Source organism: Danio rerio, chromosome 16 (assembly GCF_052040795.2).
Source record: "Danio rerio strain M-AB ecotype USA chromosome 16, GRCz13ab, whole genome shotgun sequence".
NCBI lineage: Eukaryota > Metazoa > Chordata > Actinopteri > Cypriniformes > Danionidae > Danio > Danio rerio.
Window position 1 is genome coordinate 47,528,194 of NC_141036.1, and position 20,094 is coordinate 47,548,287.

General features: G+C 38.7%; 2 protein-coding genes across 9 annotated transcripts in view; one reads left to right on the plus strand and one right to left on the minus strand.

Annotated features, from left to right (window-relative positions):
- The window catches only part of LOC147840395 (uncharacterized), a 42,052-nt gene that overhangs the window by 14,495 nt on the left and 7,463 nt on the right, over positions 1-20,094 (plus strand). For 5 of the 7 annotated variants that reach the window (XM_087287825.1, XM_087287828.1, XM_087287826.1 and 2 more), the window contains 2 exons: positions 4,362-4,444; positions 6,465-6,592. In XM_087287825.1, coding sequence (XP_087143951.1) covers positions 4,362-4,444; positions 6,465-6,566 — 185 coding nt within the window. In that variant the 3' untranslated portion in view covers positions 6,567-6,592. Of the gene's footprint in view, positions 1-4,361; positions 4,445-6,464; positions 6,593-6,686; positions 6,799-17,413; positions 17,528-20,094 lie in introns of those variants that run through there. The other 2 variants (XM_087287824.1, XM_087287830.1) reach the window with 2 other exon arrangements.
- On the minus strand, positions 1,274-2,954 carry LOC137487851 (uncharacterized). Of its 2 annotated transcripts, none has more exons than XM_087287807.1 (2): positions 1,523-2,954; positions 1,274-1,433 (listed from the first exon to the last, which is right to left on the minus strand). In XM_087287807.1, the coding sequence occupies exons 1-2, from the start codon at positions 2,648-2,650 to the stop codon at positions 1,335-1,337; spliced, it is 1,227 nt and encodes a 408-aa protein (XP_087143933.1). In that variant the 5' UTR covers positions 2,651-2,954; the 3' UTR covers positions 1,274-1,334. The 2 variants fall into 2 exon arrangements, with proteins under 2 accessions (XP_087143933.1, XP_087143934.1); XM_087287808.1 differs by having other exon boundaries at positions 1,531-2,947.

A 20,094-nucleotide genomic window follows, 5' to 3' on the forward strand; every position in this document is an offset into this window, starting at 1 on the left:
GCTGTATTGTTACAGTATTTAACAATTACTTTTATTGTGTCTGGATTCTTTTTACATTTTCGTGTTTCTCGTCGTCATAGTTGAGCAGTTAATGGACGAGTCCCACAAATAACATTTTATTTGCATTTCAATTGACTCAAATAACAAAAGAAAAACTGCCTGACAGTGTTTTCATGACTTATAAAAGGGGGGAAATAGTGTGAGAAAGGTAACTGCAGCCAGAAGAGAGAACCATAACAAATGTAGAAAAATAGCTTTAGAAATCTACATACATTAATTTTATTTTCGGCTTAGTCCCTAATCACAGGTCGCCATAGCAGAATGAATCGCCAACTTATCCAGCATAGGTTTTAAACAGCAGATGCCTTTCAGTTGCAACCCAACTTTGGGAAACACCCACACACTCTTGCATTCACACACATACACTATGGCCATTTTAGCTTATTCAGTTCACCTATACCACGTCTTTGGACTTGTGGGGGAAACCAGAGCACCCGGAGGAAACCCGCATGAACACTGGGAGAACATGCAACTCCACTCAGAAATGCCAACTGACCAAGCCGGTGCTTGAACCAGCGACCTTCTTGCTGTGAGGCAATTGTGCTACCCACTGCACCACTGTGCTGCCCCTTTTTAAAACAATATAAATATTAAAAACTTTCAAAGGATGTAAGATGCTGATTATTATTGAAATGAGTCACACGTCTCGTGAACGGGGTCTATTATGACGGCTACAATTTTTTTATATTGTGGCAGTTATAAACAAACTGAAGTCTATGTTGTTGCAGCAGTTAAATTTTGGAGATTTTTCTATTTAAATGTTGTTGCAGTCATGCTCAATTCTGGTGAATAAATGATTAAAATACTGTTTTGCATTTATGACTGATTTGTTTACAGTGTAAAATATTATAACCAAATGCAAAATGTACACAATAACTACATGTATTCTGCAGCCTTTGACACATTATTTTGATTAACATTAGTTTCTTTCTGTTTAACAGGCTGACATACTGCTAGTCTGAATTGTTAACTGTATCTTTGTGTAAATTTTGTATCTAATTATCAAATCAAATTATCAGTTTTTTAATTATGCCCAGTGATGGAACCTTTTAAAGCTATAGGTGAAATTGAAATAGTGAATTGACATGTTTCTTGATGTTTTAATTTTTAATGGACAACAAAACTATTTTCTTGACACTCAAAGAACTATTTAGTTAAATACACAAAGACATTTTAAGATCATTATAACATTTGAAGATCAATAAATGCACAATTTTTTTTTCAATAATCAATTTATTGATGCACAAAGGAAGATTTGTAGCAGTTCTGTAAACTCAAAAACAGACTGCAGAGGGGAATCTTGACAGCAGAAGTGGGTTACTTTTTGCTGACTGAGCCCTCTTCGTCCTGACATCCTCATCCTCAAATGGACACTGAAAACACATGAGAACTTTAATCACAACACCACAGACACATGGGTTAGTTTCAGAACAGGCATATTAGTGAACAGAGGGACACGTACAGACTCACGCTTGTTCACTAGTCGACTTGTAAAGCCTGGCAGTCTGGGTAAGGAAAGTTGAGGCTTCACTTTCAGATCAGACGAACATGAAGGGAGTTCATCGAAAGGCTTTACAGAAACACAGCTTGGCTTCAATACAGACAAGCGTGTGGGAGCAGCAACATGATGCTGGCGGAGAGGTGTAGGTTTGACCATCCTCACTGCTGGACTCCCAGAATGTGCCAGAAGAGATGAAGAGCGGTCAACACCGGCGTTCAGGTCAGACAGAGGGAAGCTGATGTTTTTCAGTGAAACTTCCGTCTTGTGTTTAGGAGAGCTCATTCTGCGTTCTGGAGGTCCGTTTGTGAAGCTCTGCTTGTTGACAGGCTTCACATGAACTCGGTGTGGCTCCAGAAGAGGCAGGTTTGAGCACACAGCAGCTGACTGCCGGTGGAGAGGCAAGCGTTCATCCATCCTTACTGCTCTACTTCCAGATGGAGGCAGAAGAGATGAGGGCCGGTCAACACTGGCATTCAGGCCAGACACACATGCAGGGTAGCTGATGTTTCTCACTGAAACCTTCACCTGATGTTTTGGAGGTCCATCTGTGAAGCTCTGCTGGTTGACAGGCTTCACATGATACTTGGACTCCAAAACAGGCAGGTTTGACAGCACAGCAACAGACTGCTGGCGGTGAGGCGTATGTGTGTCCATCCTCACTACTGGACTCCCAGAATTAGGAGAATGGTCAACACTAGTCAGGTCAGACGGGTAGCAGATGTCTTTCACTGAAACCTTCATCTGAGGTCTAGGAGCGCTCACTGCTCTAGCTTTCAGATGTCCATCTGTGAAGATCTGCTTTTTGACACACTTCACAGGAACAGTTTTTGGCTTCAGAGCAGGCAGGATTGAGCGCCTGGCAATCAGTTGCCGACAGAGAGGAGTAAGCTGGTCAATCCTCAGTGTTCGACTCCCAGAACGAAGCAGAACAGAGGAGGAAGGCTCAACACTGGCATTTAGGCCAGACTCAGAGGAACCACAGCTGATGTTTTTCGCTGAAACCTCCATATTTGTAGGAGAGTTCGCTCCTCGATGTTCTGGGGGGTGTGGCAGAACCTGACTAGAACTTTTTTGGTTTTTGAACCACATATTGACAAACTAGAGTGAAGATTTTGTCGCAACAAAAGTAGCTTCAACGTGCCGTAAGCAGCGATCACGAGTGAAATGCGGTGAAACTCTCGTTCTGATGATGATGTAAATGTTCTTTTAGAATGTTCGCGTCATTTCAAGCTCGTGACGTTCTTTCAGACATCATCTTAAATCTCATTAAGTATATTTATGAAATATATAAGTATTTAAATAAACTCTGAACGCATATTTTGCACCACAGTTTTAATACTGCAGTTAGATATGAATCTGACTCGCATAAGTGAGATTGTGGCTCCCTCTAGAGGTAGAAATCGGCTTTTGTTAGCTCTGATAAGGTTACGGCTGGAATTAAATCACTTATAACATTTCCTATTAGTATTTTCAACGTCTACTCCCACCCCAACCTTAAAACCAGCCGTCACAGTACTGTAAAAATGAACTTGTATTACAGTGTCACAAAAATGATGCTATATTGACGTGTATATCTGCAGCTGTGTCCTGCACAAAAGCTGTTTAAAAATCGTATATTAGGCCAATAATGAATAAATATAATTCATTCACCCTCCTCCAAGCCTACGGTTTCTTCTGTAAATAAATTGTCTTTATTATCTTTATATAAAAGTTAAAAAGGACTCTGATTCTCAAAACCTCTCTCTCAATTCAGAAATTGCTTTATTGGCATGACAAATGTTTTGCCAAAGCATTAAAGATTACATTTAAAAGAACACACACATACACACACACACACACATTAAATATAAACATAGTAAATACAGTAAATAGTAGTATAGAATAATAATAATAATTACTATATTCATTTTCTTTTCGGCTTAGTCCCTTTATTAATCTGGGGTCACCACAGTGGAGTAAACCACCAAATAATTCACCTATACTGCATGTCTTTGGACTTGTGGGGGAAACCAGAGCACCCGGAGGAAACCCCTGCGAACACAGGGAACATGCAAACTCCACACAGATATGCCAACTGACCTAGCCGAAGCTGGAACCAGCGACCTTCTTGGTGTGAGGCAAACGTGCTACCCACTGCATCAACGTGCATATTAATAATATTAAAAATAATTAAATAAAAATACAAATTTAACAAAATAAATAAAAAAAAATCTCTCACACAGCATCTCTAGAGACAACTTTAAAAAAAAAAAAACATTTTAAAAATTAAATAAAATATGTGTCGTTGAAATATAAATAGTTGAACATATAAATGAGTCCAATCACAGTTCACAGACATGCTGGAATATTCTTGTATATCTGTTTCTCACGCAGAGTAACTATACGGCTTCATAAAGGACATTCAAAAAATCTAATGTGTCATAGCACATAGTCAAGTGCACTAAACAGTTAAGCTATTTGCTCTACAAATGTTTATAATTATGATGACAATTTATTAAAATAGTATAGTGTAAAGGGAATACATTTAAATTGATTGTATGCATACATATGTGACTTTTGGTCATCCAACAGGAAAAATTTATTTATTTATTTATTTATCAACTTAACCAGCAAAGTGCCATTGAGATACAATACCATTGCAGGGTGAGAGGGGAGTCTGAGGTCTTGAGAACTCCCCTGCTTGATAATGGTGAATGTAGATTATGAATAGCTATGGAGAGTGTTTGCTGAATTCAATGCTTGTCTATGATGTTGATTTAGTTTTGTCAATTTACTTATGCTACATGTTTTTGGTCTGTAGGAGGAAATTGGAGAGCTCGAGGAAAACCCACACAAACATGGGGAGAGCATGCAAACTCCACACAGAAATGCAGACTTGGCCAGGTAAGATCTGAGCCAGTGAGATTCTTGCTGTGAGGCAATAATGCTAACCATTGGGCCTCCGTGCCGCCCTGACAAGGAAAGGGGAGGAGTAGGGGTGGAAGGGGGGATTCTTCAAGACGAAGATGGCCAAGATAAGATACTCAGGTTATTTATAGTGATTTAGGAATCGTCTGATGAATCATGCATTAACTAATGAGGACCAGCAGCTGTCAATCATAAGCGCGTGCTCCTCTCGAAATTAGTTTATAAATAAACTTCCATTTGTAAAGAGTCTTTTGCCACTTTTATAGATGAAGCCATAGTGTAAATAATTGTGTCGTCTGCATAAAAGTGTACATTTGCTGACTTAATAGCTTTACCAAGTTTATTTATATAAATATAGAATAAAATTGGCCCAAAATTGAACCGAGGAACACCTTACTGTTAAAGGAGCAGAGATACAGTACGCCTTTCTAAACACACTGAATTCTTCCAGTTAAATAATTATGGAACCATTTCAACACTCGTGTACTAAAGCTTTTGCAACAAAATATCATGATTCACAGAATCAAATGCTTTTGATAAATCTATAAAAAGTGCAGCACATGATGTTTTTATCATCCAGTGCAGTGATTATATCATTAGAAACTGACACTTCATCAGTTATAGTGCTGTGCCCTTGTCTAAAACCTGACTGAGTTTGACATAAGATTGACTTTAACTGTTCATTTACCAAAGATTCAAACACTTTAGCTGTAACAGACAACCTTGAAATAGGACGATAATTATCTAACACAGTGGGATCTCTTCAGCAATGGCTGTATGTTTGCTGATTTTCAAGACCTTGGTAAAAGACCACTAGCTAAACTCAGATTAATAAGTGATCCTCTAAAATCTTATTACACCTTTCATGTCTTTGAACTATTGTCATGTGAGATTTTTTCTTCTTTTAATAAATGTATTTAATAGTGAATGTGGGAATTTTATTATGTAAGTCACACTTTTCATTGTTTAAAAAATAACCAATATTTCATAAAATCAAAATATGTTAAAAAAATATCAAATATGAAAAAACATCATTGCTGTAATATGAAAAAAAACTTAAGCTTTAAAATAAAAAGCATTTCATTTAGTGCTTTTATATATTTGACATTGTTTTTATCTGAAACAGTTGTGCTTGTATTTTGTAGTCAAGACATTTTCAACAATATAATCAAGACTATCAGATATTTATTGTAATTAAGTCATTTTTAATTCTTACCATGGTTTTCTAAGGTTAAATTATGATTATGATTGTGTGGCAGGCAGATTGATTATAGGTAAATGAGCAATTATTTAATAATTTTTAAGTTTATATTCCTAAATTTGCAACTCTAAATTTTGTATAAACTCAGTTTTACCATGAATACCCTACCATTGTTAAACCATAGAAGGTGTAGTTAAAACGATAATTAATTTGTATTTAACATTGTTTAAAGCAGGGATGCTCAAACTTTTTTGTATAAAGGGCCAAAAACCAAATATTGTCGGCGCCAGTGGTGTAGTGGTTAGTGCGTCGACACATGCACTCTGGTGCTCGCGGCGACCCGGGTTTGATACCGCCTCGCGGTCCTATGCCGATCCTTCCCCTCTCTCTGCTCCCCATGCTTTCCTGTCAATTCTCTCTACTGTCCTGTCAAAAATAAAGGTGAAAACCCTGAAAGAATTATAATATTAAAAAAAAAAATATATATATATATATATTATCGAGAGCCGTGTGCTGAAGGTAAATATACCAAACTACAATAAAGTAGCCATGGGTCATTTTACTAATGTATTACTGTATATCATACTGTTCATTATGATGGAACTTGGAGAGACTATTTTTTTTGAGGTGGTACTTGGTGAAAAAGATTTGAGAACCACTGATGTAGACCATATGTGCTTTTAATTTTGGATTCTTTTTTACAAGCAAACATTTAATCAATAAAAATTATTTTAACCAACTTGACTAAACTAATTGACTTTACCTTGAATAATTATACCTTCATTTTTAAAATAGCAAAAACAGATCACACTTCACTTCAGTGAATTATTGGACCAGATGTTCCAGAAAGGGGATGGGAAAACTCTGCCTGCTGAAGTGGACGCTGTCCAACGTTAAAGTACACTGCATAATTTGTGTGGCAGGTTTGAATATTTTTGAAGGTAAACATTTTAAATTTTGCACGAAGTTCCCTTTTGGCTGCAAATAACTTTCTTTTTTTCCTGTCAATAATTTCAGAGAAAACCATCACCATCTCCAGCAATGCTCAGAAATTGATGTTTGCCTCAAACAACTTCTTGAACATTTCATACCCAGGAGTGCAAAGTGCAAGGCTAGAGTTTGTGCAAAGGTAAAAACAAAAAAAACAAAAAACATTCTCACACACAGGCCCACAAACAAATCCTCACACTCAAATCCAGGCGCTCTCGCAAGCGTCTTCACATACACACACGTTGCACAAAAACATCCTCACACTTACACTCTCTTGAATTTATTCTCACATTCATACACTCTCCACACATACTCACATATACACACTCATACATGCAATCTCACACATATTCACAGAACAATCTTCTCAGTCTCTCTCACACAACATCCTCTCACAAAGGTTTTTCTAGTAAACATCCACTACAAGCTTGTCCTGTTAAGCTGCGGTCACACTGGACTTTTCTCTCCATAGATTTGTACGCACGCGAATGCTTCAGACTGGAAACGCAGGCTTGTGTGACAAGTTTCGCAGTTCGCTGTGTTGCAAAGTTCAAGCTTGGTGAACTCTGACCTGCGAAATCGCCTCACATGACTGCGTGAGACCAATCAAAGATCAAAGCATGTTTTTCACAAGTCCATCAAACATATTCCCGTATCGATTATTTTTTTATAGACAGCTCCTTAATTCCTAGAGTAAAATCTGTTCAGTACCACCCCATTGTTATTTCTGATCATGCCCCACTTACTGTTGATTTGCAATTGTCTGCAACTCCACGATACTCATCCCCATGGAGATTAAATTCTCTCCTTTTGTCGGATGAAAATTTTATTGATTTTATTTCAACCTCTATTGATGATTTTATGGATATTAATCAAGATGGCGTGGTCTCTTACTCGCTATTGTGGGAAACACTTAAATCTTACCTACGTGGCCAGATCATTTCTTATTCTTCACATTTAAACAGACTTCGTACAGAAAAAATACGTCAGCTTACTTCTGACATATTTAATATTGATCAACAGTTGGCCAGCATTCCCTCACAAGTTCAGATTAAACAACGTCTTGACCTGCAGGCTGAATTGGATCTTATTTTGACAAATGATGCAGAGCGGCTTTTATTGCATTCTCGTAGTAATTATTATGAACATGGTGATAAAGCTAGTCGTCTCTTAGCGCACCAATTAAGATGTCAGGTAGCTAGTCGTTCAATCCCAAAAATTCAGGATCCAGTTGGTAATCTGGTATCTGAGCCTGAAGAAATTAATGCCGTATTCAAATCTTTTTATTCAACTCTTTATACATCTGAAGCTCCATCTGACTCACAGGCTATGATTTCTTTTCTTCAAAGTTTAAATGTCACCACAATTGATTCAGCAGATGCCACAATTCTTGATGCCCCCTTAGACATTAATGAAATAAATCTGGCAATTAAAACTATGCGCTGCAATAAAGCCCCCGGGCCAGATGGCTTTCCGGTAGAATTTTTAAAGAAATTTCAGAATAAATTTACCCCCCCTACTTTTATCAGTGTACATAGAATCTCTAGAGAATGGTTACTTACCAGAAACACTCACACAAGCATCTATAATTCTCCTTTTAAAAAAAGATAAAAATCCTAAATTATGTAGTTCATATCGGCCTCTCTCTTTGCAAAATGTAGATGCCAAAATGTTGGCCAAAGTATTATCATCTCGTCTTGAAAACGTACTTCCAAAAATTATATCTGAGGAACAAACAGGCTTTATCAAAGGGAGACAGTTATTTTTTAACGTTCGTACACTCTTAAATGTAATTTATTCCAAATATTCTTTAAATACACCTGAAGTGGTGATTTCATGTGACGCTGAAAAGGCGTTTGATCGCGTTGAGTGGGAGTTTATGTTTGCAGTCCTTCAAAAAGTTGTCCCCAATCCCAATTTTTTTAAGTGGATACAACTTTTATATAATTCCCCTCAGGCAAGTGTGCATACCAATAATATTAGATGCAGCTATTTTCAATTGGGACGGGGCACACGTCAAGGGTGCCCACTTTCCCATTTACTGTTTGCCTTGGTCATCGAGCCCCTATCAATAGCTCTTAGGTCTTCCCCTTTGCTGCATGGTCTAGTGCGTTCAGGTGTTAAAGTTAAATTATCTTTATATGCAGATGACCTATTATTATATATTTCTAAGCCAATTCCTAGCTTTCCAACTATTTTATCTATATTAAATCAATTAAGCTCTTTTTCCGGTTATAAAATAAATTTTCATAAAACTGAATGTTTCCCAGTTAACGCATCAGCTATGAATCTGTCGCAATCAGATATTCCAGTTAAATTCAGTTCATCAGGATTCAGATATCTTGGCATTAATATAACTAGATCATTTCCTTCTTTACTAGCTGCAAATTTCCTCCCCTTGTTGGAGCAATCCAAGTCTGATTTTCAAAGATGGAGCAGTTTACCCTTATCATTGATTGGTCGTATTAATGTTGTGAAAATGAATGTTTTGCCCAAATTTATTTTTGTATTTCAGTGTGTTCCTTTGTATTTACCCAAGCATTTCTTTAAATCCCTTGATCAAATAATTAGTAATTTTTTGTGGGGGGACAAGTCTCCTAGAATTCGGAAATCATTGCTGCAGCAATGTCAACTAAGTGGTGGGCTATCTTTACCAAATTTTATGTTTTATTATTGGTCCGTAAATATTCATAAATTAACATTCTGGTCTAGTTCATCTACTGCGCCTTGGTGCAGATTGGAAGCCATCTCATGCGCATCTACTTCACTGTTGGCTCTCCTTACTTCTCCCTTATCTTTCAATGTCTCCTCTTCTTCCCTAACACAAAATCCAGTAGTTGTTGCTTCGGTTCGGATCTGGTGCCAATTCAGAAGACACTTTAATTTTACCTCTGCTTCAATATTAATGCCACTACTGGGAAATCCAACACAATCTCACGGCAATTTGTAACTTTTTCATTTAGTGGCTAATTCGAATGAATTCGTATGATCTAATTCTTACAATTTAGTACGATTTGCTTATCCCCCAATGATGGTTGGGGTTAGGGGTGGGGTCAGGTGCCACGCCTCCTTTTTAAAATCGTACCATTTCGTACGACTGAACTCGTACGAATTTGTACGAATAAGCCACTAAACTGCCAAAACGTAAAATACTTATGTTTTCTCGTGAGATCAGGCTGGGGAAATCACATGTTTCCACCATCCCTTGCAGATCCTGTATTTAAGCAATGGTATGTGAAAGGTTTAAGAAATTTCCAGGACCTGTATAGGGATGGCATTTTTTGCAACTATGCACAACTTTCTTCTGAAATGGAGCTTTCAGAATCCATTTTTTTAGATTCTTACAGGCTAGACATTGCTCTGCTACCTTATTCTCAGGCTACCCATCCCTAACTAAACTACAGGTATGGGAAGAGCTACTGCAACTAAAAAAAATCTATGGGTGCATTTTGAGCTTGGATGATGGTTCTCTTACTAAAATTAAAAAATCTTGGGAAAAAGAATTGGGAATATGTTTTGAGAAAGAATGGTGGCTTGGTGCACTGCAGAGAATACGTTCTAGTACAATTTGCGCTCGGCTTAGTCTGATACAATTCAAAGTCTTTCATGTAGTCCATTTCTTAAAAACCAGGCAATCTGAAATTTTTCTCAATATCGATGACAGATGTGACAGATGTCATGCACCAAGTTGTAATTTGAGTCATATGATCTTTATGTGCCCTCTATTACAGAATTATTGGATTAATTATTTTACAAATATGTCCAAGGTGTTGCAGGTAAATTGTGATGGCCAGTGTGGTGGCCACACATTGAGAGTGAGGCATGCACGCACACATACATACACAAACATGTATATATACACACACACACACACACACACACACACACACACACACACGTTATACATATTTATTTAAGATTATTTATTGGTCACAATTTCAGTTATTGTGTTTATACATTTCGTTTCATTCATATCTGATTTAAATAAGACACATACACTTTTTCAGTTACTCATTACCTTTCTTTATTATTCACAGTACATTTATTACTATTTTGGGTGCACACAAAATCAGTTATCTGTACTGTATGTTTTGTTAATTTAGTTTTTTTTTAAGTTTAAGTTACCGTGCTGCAGTGCCGACGAGGAACAGAGTTTCCGGGTGTGGTCCGCCCAAGTAAAGGTCCGACGTGCCGCGAGATGCCGTCTTTTGGTTCCGCCTGCCGATACCATTGGCTTAATGGCTTGGAGGGAGAGCTCATGTTTAGTTTAGGTTCAATAATGATTTGCAATGTTTGTTTATTCAGATTTATATTTAGTTTTGCCTTATTTATAATTTATTTAACTTATATTTAGATTTGTATTTAGATGTTTGGCTTAGTTTATTGTATTTGTAAATTGTATGTTTTTGTCTCCCCCTTCTTGTTTAATGTGGACTAGTCCCTGTGCTATAAATGTGGTCTGTCTTGTCATTTCATGGAGTTCTGTTTTTGGTTTAGACATGATTTGTTTGGTTTGAACTCAGTTTGGTTTCCTTGTTTAGTTTATTGTTCTTTCAATTGATTTAATTATTTAATTAATTTATTTTTGAACTTTTTGTGAACCTTTTTCACTTTATTAAAAATAATTATTTTTGAAAATCTTCTTTTTTGTATGCCCCTTACTGTACGTGCTGGCTCGGTCCCTCACAAGTGGTGTCAGAAGTGGGATTTGCCAGTAGGGGGCATAGTTTTTTTCTTTGGTGAACTTTCTGGGCCATGAACCGAGGAGGACGAAGAGGAGCCCCAAAGGCTGTTTCAGTGGAGCAACTGGATGAAGTTACACAAGAGCTGGGGGATGAAGAATTACAGGAGGTGAGAGAATTTGATGTGGAGACTGAATGCACTGAACCAACAATAGCTGACTTGACAGGCTTGTTGAGAGCTCACATGGCAAAAATGGAGGCTCAGGAAGCACAAAGGATTGCAGAGCTGGCCCAGCAGGAACGCCGATTCAAAGCTCTCCATCATCAGTTTGGCCTTTTGCAGCTGGAGGTGCAGGCTCGCACAACTCCTGTTCCAAATACTTTGGTAACACCTCAAGATGATTTGGATCACCCAGATGAGGCTGCTGTTCCAAGTAGGCCATTATCTCAGTTAAGTACCTGTCGGAGAGAGGGAGCTGAAGCCTGTGATACAGGTCAGTGCCAGCTTGAAGAGCCTAAATTGGAAAAGTTGTCTGATGGTGATGATGTTGAACATTTCCTAATTACTTTTGAGAGAATGGCAGCAGTTTGCCGATGGCCAAAAGAGGAGTGGGTATTTCATCTGATTCCCTTTCTGACGGGTAAGGCCCGGGCTGCTTATGTTCACATGGATGTTGATGAATCTTTGAATTATGATGAACTTAAATCTGCAGTATTAAGGAAATATGACATCAGTCGAGAAACCTACAGGCAGAGGTTTCGGTCTCTTGAAGTAGAACACCTTGAAAGCCCTAAAGAACTATATGTGAGGTTAAAAGAACTGTATGGTAAATGGATGCAGCCAAAAAGTAAGTCTATTAAAGAAATTGGTGAAGTGATCATTCTTGAACAATACTTGAGAATGTTGTCTCCAGAGCTACAGGTGTGGGTACGAGAACATGATCCACAGTCGGCTTCACAAGCGGCAACACTGGCAGATGTGTTTGTGGCAGCACGTCAGAGAAATCAGTCCTGGTGGTGGAAATCCAGCCGAGATGACCGGAGAGCAAATCCTCCCCAGCAGTCTATGAGAAACTTCCCTGGTGCTGGTAAGCCTCCTGGAGGAGGGCCTGCATTTGTCAATGCTCCTAAGAATTATAGGAAAATGCCAATATGTTACCTATGTAATCAAGAAGGTCATACCAAGCCCATGTGCCCTAGAAATGTAATCAAGAATACTCACCTGTGTTATGTGCCCAGGCATCTTGCAAAGCCAGCCCCTAAAGCTGAACGCTCACCAGCAAGCACCACTGTTGAGATTAATGGGAAGGAAATGATTGCTTTGGTTGATACCGGGAGTGATCAGACTTTGGTACACATGAAGTGCATTTCTCCAGCCCTCCTTCGCTACACCAACCTGAAGGCTGTCCGCTGTGTGCATGGTGACGAAAAGCTGCTACCCACCGCAGAGGTCTATCTGAAGGTGTGAGGTCAGACTTACTTCTTGGAGGTCGGTGTAGCTGACAACCTACCTTTCCCTGTAGTCTTGGGGCATGACCTGCCAGTACTGTGGGACTTATTGCAGCCACCATCCACCTGTAACATGGTTGTTACTCGAGCCCAGAGCCATAAGAGAGACGAAAGTAAAGAGTTGCTTGCTACGCTACCATTCTTTGATGCAGAAATCGATGGCTCAACTAAACCTAGGAAATCCAGACGACAGAAACGGTTTGAGAAAATCCAATATAATGCTTCCGTAATGCCTGTTGATAAGTTTGCTGAATTCTCACCCAAATTTAAGCTGCCGGTCAACATTATGCAGATGCAACAAGCGGATGCCAGTCTTGTTCCTTATCTGGAGAGAGCAAAGCAGGAGGATGGAAAAAATGTTGATGGAGAGACAAAGGAAAGATTTTGTATGTACCAGGGTCTACTATATCGTCAGATGGGACAAGTGACACAACTGGTGGTACCACAGTGTGTCCGTGAAGTTATCCTTACTCTGGGTCACTCGATTCCTTGGGCTGGCCACCTGGGGAAACGTAAAACCATTGCCCGGATTAGAAAACACTTCTATTGGCCTGGTCTGAACTCAGAAGTAGCCCAGTACTGTAAAACCTGCCCTGAATGTCAAAAAGTGTCCTCTGACTGCCCAAGGCGGGTCCCTCTCCAACCACTGCCACTCATAGGCACTCCATTCTGAAGCAGGTCTATAGGTTGCTGGGCATCAAGAGTTTGAGAACCACTCCTTATCATCCCCAGACAGATGGGTTAACTGAAAGATTTAACCAGACATTAAAGCAGATGCTACGCAAGTTTGTTGGTGAGTCTGGCACTGATTGGGATCAATGGCTCCCATATCTTCTGTTTGCCTACAGGGAAGTGCCACAAGCCTCCACTGGATTTTCCCCGTTTGAGTTGCTTTATGGTCATGAAGTCAAAGGTCCCTTAGCATTACTCCGAGAAGTTTGGGAGGGAAACCCACAGAGAAATGATGAAACTAATGTGGCATCCTATGTGATTCAGATGAGGGAACGTTTGCAAAAGATGTCTGCACTAGCTCAGTCTCATTTGGCAGAAGCTCAAACACGGCAGAAAACCTGGTACGATCAATCTGCTCTGGAGCGGCAGTTTAAGCCCGGTCAGAAGGTACTTGTGATGTTGCCCAGTCATGAAAGTAAGCTGCTTGCAAAATGGCAGGGGCCGTATGAAATTAAAAGGAAACTAGGTCCTACCACCTATGAAGTTGCTCTATCTGACCATTCTCATTCTACACGTACTCTGCATATAAATCTGCTTAAAGAATGGTTTCCTCGTCCTCCTGAATCTAGCCACAGCTTGATGATCCGGCAAGTCAAAGAAGAGGATGATTCTGAAGTTTTTCTGCCTCAGTCAGCTCTAGGAGATGTGGATCTGAGTCACCTGTCCCCACAGCAACAGCATGAGGTGAGAGAAATTTGTTTACCAGAAGTCTTCTCAGAATACCCTGGCTTTACCACCTTGATTGAACATAATATTGAGTTGAAACCCGATGCTGTAGTTCGAAGAATGAGTTACAGGGTCCCTGAACGTCTCCAGGAAGCGCTGAAAGAGGAGGTGGATCTGATGCTGAGGTTGGGAATTATAGAACCCTCTAAAAGCGAATGGTGCCACCCTGTGGTCCTTGTTCCGAAAAAGGATGGGTCAATAAGGTTTTGTATAGACTTTCGTTACCTCAACTCCGTGACCAAGTTTGATGCTTACCCTACTCCACGAATCAGTGATCTCACTGATCGACTGGGCACCTCAAAGTTTCTAACCACCATTGATCTTTCAAAAGGTTATTGGCAGATTCCGTTGACTCCACAGTCCAGAGAACTCACTGCGTTTAAAACACCCTGGGGCCTATTCCATTTTAAGGTTCTAGCCTTTGGACTGCATGGGGCACCGGCCAGCTTCCAAAGACTAATGGACCAGGTACTGCGAGGACTATCATTTACAGCTGCTTATCTGGATGATATTGTGGTGTACAGTGACACATGGCAGCAACATCTGCAGCATCTCCAGGAAGTTCTGCAACGCCTTCAGGCAGCCGGCCTGACAGTTAACCCCCAAAAGTGTACCATTGCAAAGGCAGAGACAGAGTACTTGGGGTTTGTTATCGGTAAAGGGGTGCTCCGACCCCAGGTGGAGAAGGTACGGGCCATTGAAAGGTGTCCACAGCCACAAACTCGTAAGGAGTTAAGGTCCTTTTTGGGTATGGCTGGGTTTTATCACAGATTTATTCCCAACTTTTCTGGGCGGGCTGCAGTATTGACTGACATGGTTGGTTCAAGGAGTCCCAATCAGCTGAAGTGGACCCAAGAAACTGTTGCAGCTTTCCAAGATCTCAGAAAGGCCTTGAGTAAAGATTCTGTCTTGCATAACCCTGATTTCCACCAACCCTTTGTTTTGCAAACTGATGCTTCAAATCGAGGCCTGGGAGCTGTATTGCTACAGGGCAGCCCTGACACTCGACGCCCCGTGGCCTTCTTGAGTCGAAAGCTCTTCCCCAGGGAAGTTCGCTATTCCATTGTGGAAAAGGAATGCTTGGCTGTGAAGTGGGCATTGGACTCTTTAAAGTATTATCTGCTAGGCCGGGAGTTTATACTGGAGACTGATCATAAAGCTCTACAATGGCTTCAAGAAATGAAAGATACCAACAGTCGTATTACCCGCTGGTACCTGGCCATGCAGCCCTTCCGGTTTATTATCAGACATGTCCCTGGCAAAGAAAACCTTACGGCTGACTACTTGTCCCGATGTGCCAGTGACATTCCCGAAGGGAGGGAGTATGTGATGGCCAGTGTGGTGGCCACACATTGAGAGTGAGGCATGCACGCACACATACATACACAAACATGTATATATACACACACACACACACACACGTTATACATATTTATTTAAGATTATTTATTGGTCACAATTTCAGTTATTGTGTTTATACATTTCGTTTCATTCATATCTGATTTAAATAAGACGCATACACTTTTTCAGTTACTCATTACCTTTCTTTATTATTCACAGTACATTTATTACTATTTTGGGTGCACACAAAATCAGTTATCTGTACTGTATGTTTTGTTAATTTAGTTTTCTTTTAAGTTTAAGTTACCGTGCTGCAGTGCCGACGAGGAACAGAGTTTCCGGGTGTGGTCCGCCCAAGTAAAGGTCCGACGTGCCGCGAGATGCCGTCTTTTGGTTCCGCCTGCCGATACCATTGGCTTAATGGCTTGGAGGGAGAGCTCATGTTTAGTTTAGGTTCAATAATGATTTGCAATGTTTGTTTATTCAGATTTATATTTAGTTTTGCCTTATTTATAATTTATTTAACTTATATTTAGATTTGTATTTAGATGTTTGGCTTAGTTTATTGTATTTGTAAATTGTATGTTTTTGTCTCCCCCTTCTTGTTTAATGTGGACTAGTCCCTGTGCTATAAATGTGGTCTGTCTTGTCATTTCATGGAGTTCTGTTTTTGGTTTAGACATGATTTGTTTGGTTTGAACTCAGTTTGGTTTCCTTGTTTAGTTTATTGTTCTTTCAATTGATTTAATTATTTAATTAATTTATTTTTGAACTTTTTGTGAACCTTTTTCACTTTATTAAAAATAATTATTTTTGAAAATCTTCTTTTTTGTATGCCCCTTACTGTACGTGCTGGCTCGGTCCCTCACATAAATATAAACCCATCCTCTGATGTTGCCATTTTTGGGGTTCCATAGATTTGGTCCAAATTCAATTATAAACAACTTAATGTTTTGGCCTTTACCTCACTAATAGCCAGGCATCGTATACTACTTCACTGGAAATCAAATAAGCCTTCAACTACATCCCAATGGCTTGTAGATACCATGCATTTTCTTAAGTTGGAAAAGGTTAGATGCTCTGGGAAAACTAATTTCTTTAAAAAGTGGCATTGTTTTATAACTTAATTTAACTCTCTTAAGGTATTGCCTTCCATTTAATAGATGCACTGTCCTGAGTTCCCTCCCTTTTTAATTTATTTTGTATTAATTAAACTTTTTTGTTTTATCTAATACCATTTTATACCGTTTAATTGTAAATATTTACTTTCAACATTGACAATGTATCTGAACATTTGATTGTGATATTTGGTTGTAATTTTCAGTACACTTAATACTCCTGTTTCTATTTTTCTTTTCCTCTTTTATTATTATCATTATTATTATTATTAATATTTCTCTTTTTTATTATATATATATTTTTTGTTATTATTATTTTTTTGTCTCTTTTGTAAAAAAAAGAAAAAGAATGAAATGTAACTATCTGTACTGATGTAATGTTTTTTTTTTCACAATAAACAATTTAAACATAAAGATCAAAGCATAAACGCTCTGGACAGAAAATTCTTATATGGACCAATCGCTTGCTGTTTTAAATGTCTAATCATCTTGTTTAATCCCGCCCCTTTACACAGCGCTGTACAACAGAATTTCACAAGCTCAAACTCTAGTGTGACCACAGCTTTACTCTCTGCTTTTATTTAAAACATTTTAGAGCATAATATAGTCCATGTTTTATTACTAAGGATTGTTTTCCATTCAGCAGGTTTCTTTTAAAATGGAACCCAGAGAAGTATCGTAAGTAGAGAAGACCAGAGGAATCAGAGAAGAATCGGAAGTGGAGAAGACCAGATCAAGGAAGACCACATTGAGATCTGCGGTCAGTCCAAGGGCTTTTTAACTAATTAATAAGATTTCAGACTAAGAATAGATGGAGAAAAGCATTGCCTTACAGAAAATCTTGCCAGCTTAACAGACTGAAATAATCATTTTCTTTTGTGGTTTAATTTTTTCATGCCTCATCTGTTGTCAAGATGAATATGTTCACACTGGTTCAGTTTTAAGGATAATTTCATTATTAATTGTAATTTGTTTACCAAACTGCTGTATTGTTACAGTATTTAACATTTCCTTTTATTGTGTCTGGACCCTTTTCACATTTTTTGGTTTCTTAAAGTCATCATAGTTGGGTAAACTTAGGCCCCGTTTACACTAATACGTTTTAGTTTTAAGAATGAAAATGATCCACGTCCACACTGGCGTTTCACCCAGTTTCTCTGAACAACTCTCCATCCATACTACACTGCTGAAAACGCACATCACATGACCACACACACACTCTGGCATGCACTGCAGCGATGAGAGCTGTGCACGTTGGACTGCTCATCAAGGATCTACCGCTGGATCTAATCTCACTATATTTGTTAAACGTGATATTTAATTCATCTCGTCTCTATCTAATGACATATTCCCTGACTTTGGTCTTTTGAATCTTTTACTTGTTTTCAGGTAACGTGTTTTTACTGAGCGCAAACATAAGTTAATATATTAATGTAACCACTGATTCAGCACATTTGACTGACTGCTTCCGTTTATTTCCTATAATTGTATAAACTTATTGTATGTTATACTTTTATAATGGCCATTATTGATTATTAAAACTGATTTTCAGTAAAAGAGAGGGAATGTTTCATATTTTCAATGAGAATGAAAGAAGGCAGTAATGTTAAAGGCTCTGTTATATATGTTATAAACATGCCTACAGTGAAGATGATGGTCATACAAATATGCAGCTGCACGACGCCTCAACATTTCTGCTGTCTGTTAAGTTGCTAATATCAATATGAAAATAGGCAGTTCCTCATATCATGTTTTTATTTTATTGTTAATAAAGTGAAACAACGTAGCCTGCAGGGTGTGTAAATGAGGTTATACAGTACACTGTTCCCTTTGGAGATTTACCCGACGTGTCCTCGGAAGTTTGTTTTCCATATCAAACTTGCGGAGTCTGAAGTTACAAGGAGACGATGCAAGACTGAACTGTGTGTAGGCTACTTAATACTGAGAAAAAACTCCAATCAGACAGGCGAATGTCTGCAGCCACGCCTCCGTTCTCAGATGTCTCCGTTTTCCCTCATCCACACTAACACAGAGCAGCAGCGTTTTAAAATAAAAACGGCCTTCCAGCGTTTTCTAAAAAGCTCTGTTTATGGCGCTCGAAAACTTCGGCGTAGTTTGGACGGATGTCTTAACCATAGCAAAACTTGTCCGTTTTAAAACTAAAAGTGTAAACTGGGCCTTAGAGAGCGGTTAATGGAAGAGTACCACAAATAAAACTGTTTTTGCATTTCAATTGGCTCAAATAACAAAAGAATAATAATCAGGGGTCGCTACAGCAGAATGAATCACCAAATTATCCAGCATACGTTTTACACAGTGGATGCCCTTTCAGCTGCAACCCAACACTAGGAAACATCCATACACTCTCGCCTTCACACACATACACTTCGGCCAATTTAGCTTATTTAATTCACCTATAGCGCATATCTTAGAACTGGTGGGGGAAACCGAAGTATCCGGATAAAACCCACATGAACACAGGGAGAACATGCAAACTCCACACAGAAATGCCAACTTACACAGCCGGTGCTCGAACCAGTGACCTTCTTGCTGTGAGGTGATCGTGCTACCCACTGTGCCACCATGCTGCCTCTTTTTAACATAATACAAATATTAAAAACTTTAAAGGATGTAAGATGCTGATTATTATTGAAATGAGTCGCATGTCTTGTGAACGGTCTATTATGACAGTTACGATATTTTTATATTGTGGCAGTTTTAAACAAACTGAAGTCTATGTTGTTGCAGCGGTTTAGTTTTGGACATTTTTCTATTTGAATGTTGTTGCAGTCATGCTCAATTTTGGTGACTAAATTAATAAAATACAGTTTTACATTTATGGCTAATTATTTTACAGTGTAAAATATTATAACCAAATGCAAAATGAACATAATAACTATGTATTCACTCCCTTTGAACACGTTATTTTCATAAAAATTAGTTGCTATCTGCTGACATACTGCTGGTCTGGGGTGCGTTTCTGAAAACCATTGTTAGCCAACTAAGGTTGCAAGTTCTGTTGTTACAAACATAGTTAATTTGACATTTCCCAAATCTGTCGTTCCAACGAACACTTGCAAATTTCGTCACAAACTTGTGCACTGGCAACTACACCTCTGGAGCTGTAGTAAGAAACATAGTTCCTGGCTGTGTTCTATTCCCAGTTTTCCCCCCTATGCCCTATTCTTTTACAACATTCTAACATTTAGACTTGGGACTATTTTTAAAAAAGCATTAAAGTCATCTGTCTTAGGTGTAATTTGCTTTCAAAGCATTATTAGAGCTCAGTTTTAGCAAGCTTCATGTTTACAATTGCGTTGCCTTCGT

Coding starts and splice junctions, on each gene's coding strand:
- LOC137487851 (XM_087287807.1), bottom strand. CDS start 2,650: ATGTGGTTCAAAAACCAAAAAAGTTCTAGTCAGGTTCTGCCACACCCC. Junction 1,434..1,522: donor TAGTGAACAAGCGTGAGTCT/GTACGTGTCCCT, acceptor ATGTGTTTTCAG/TGTCCATTTGAGGATGAGGA.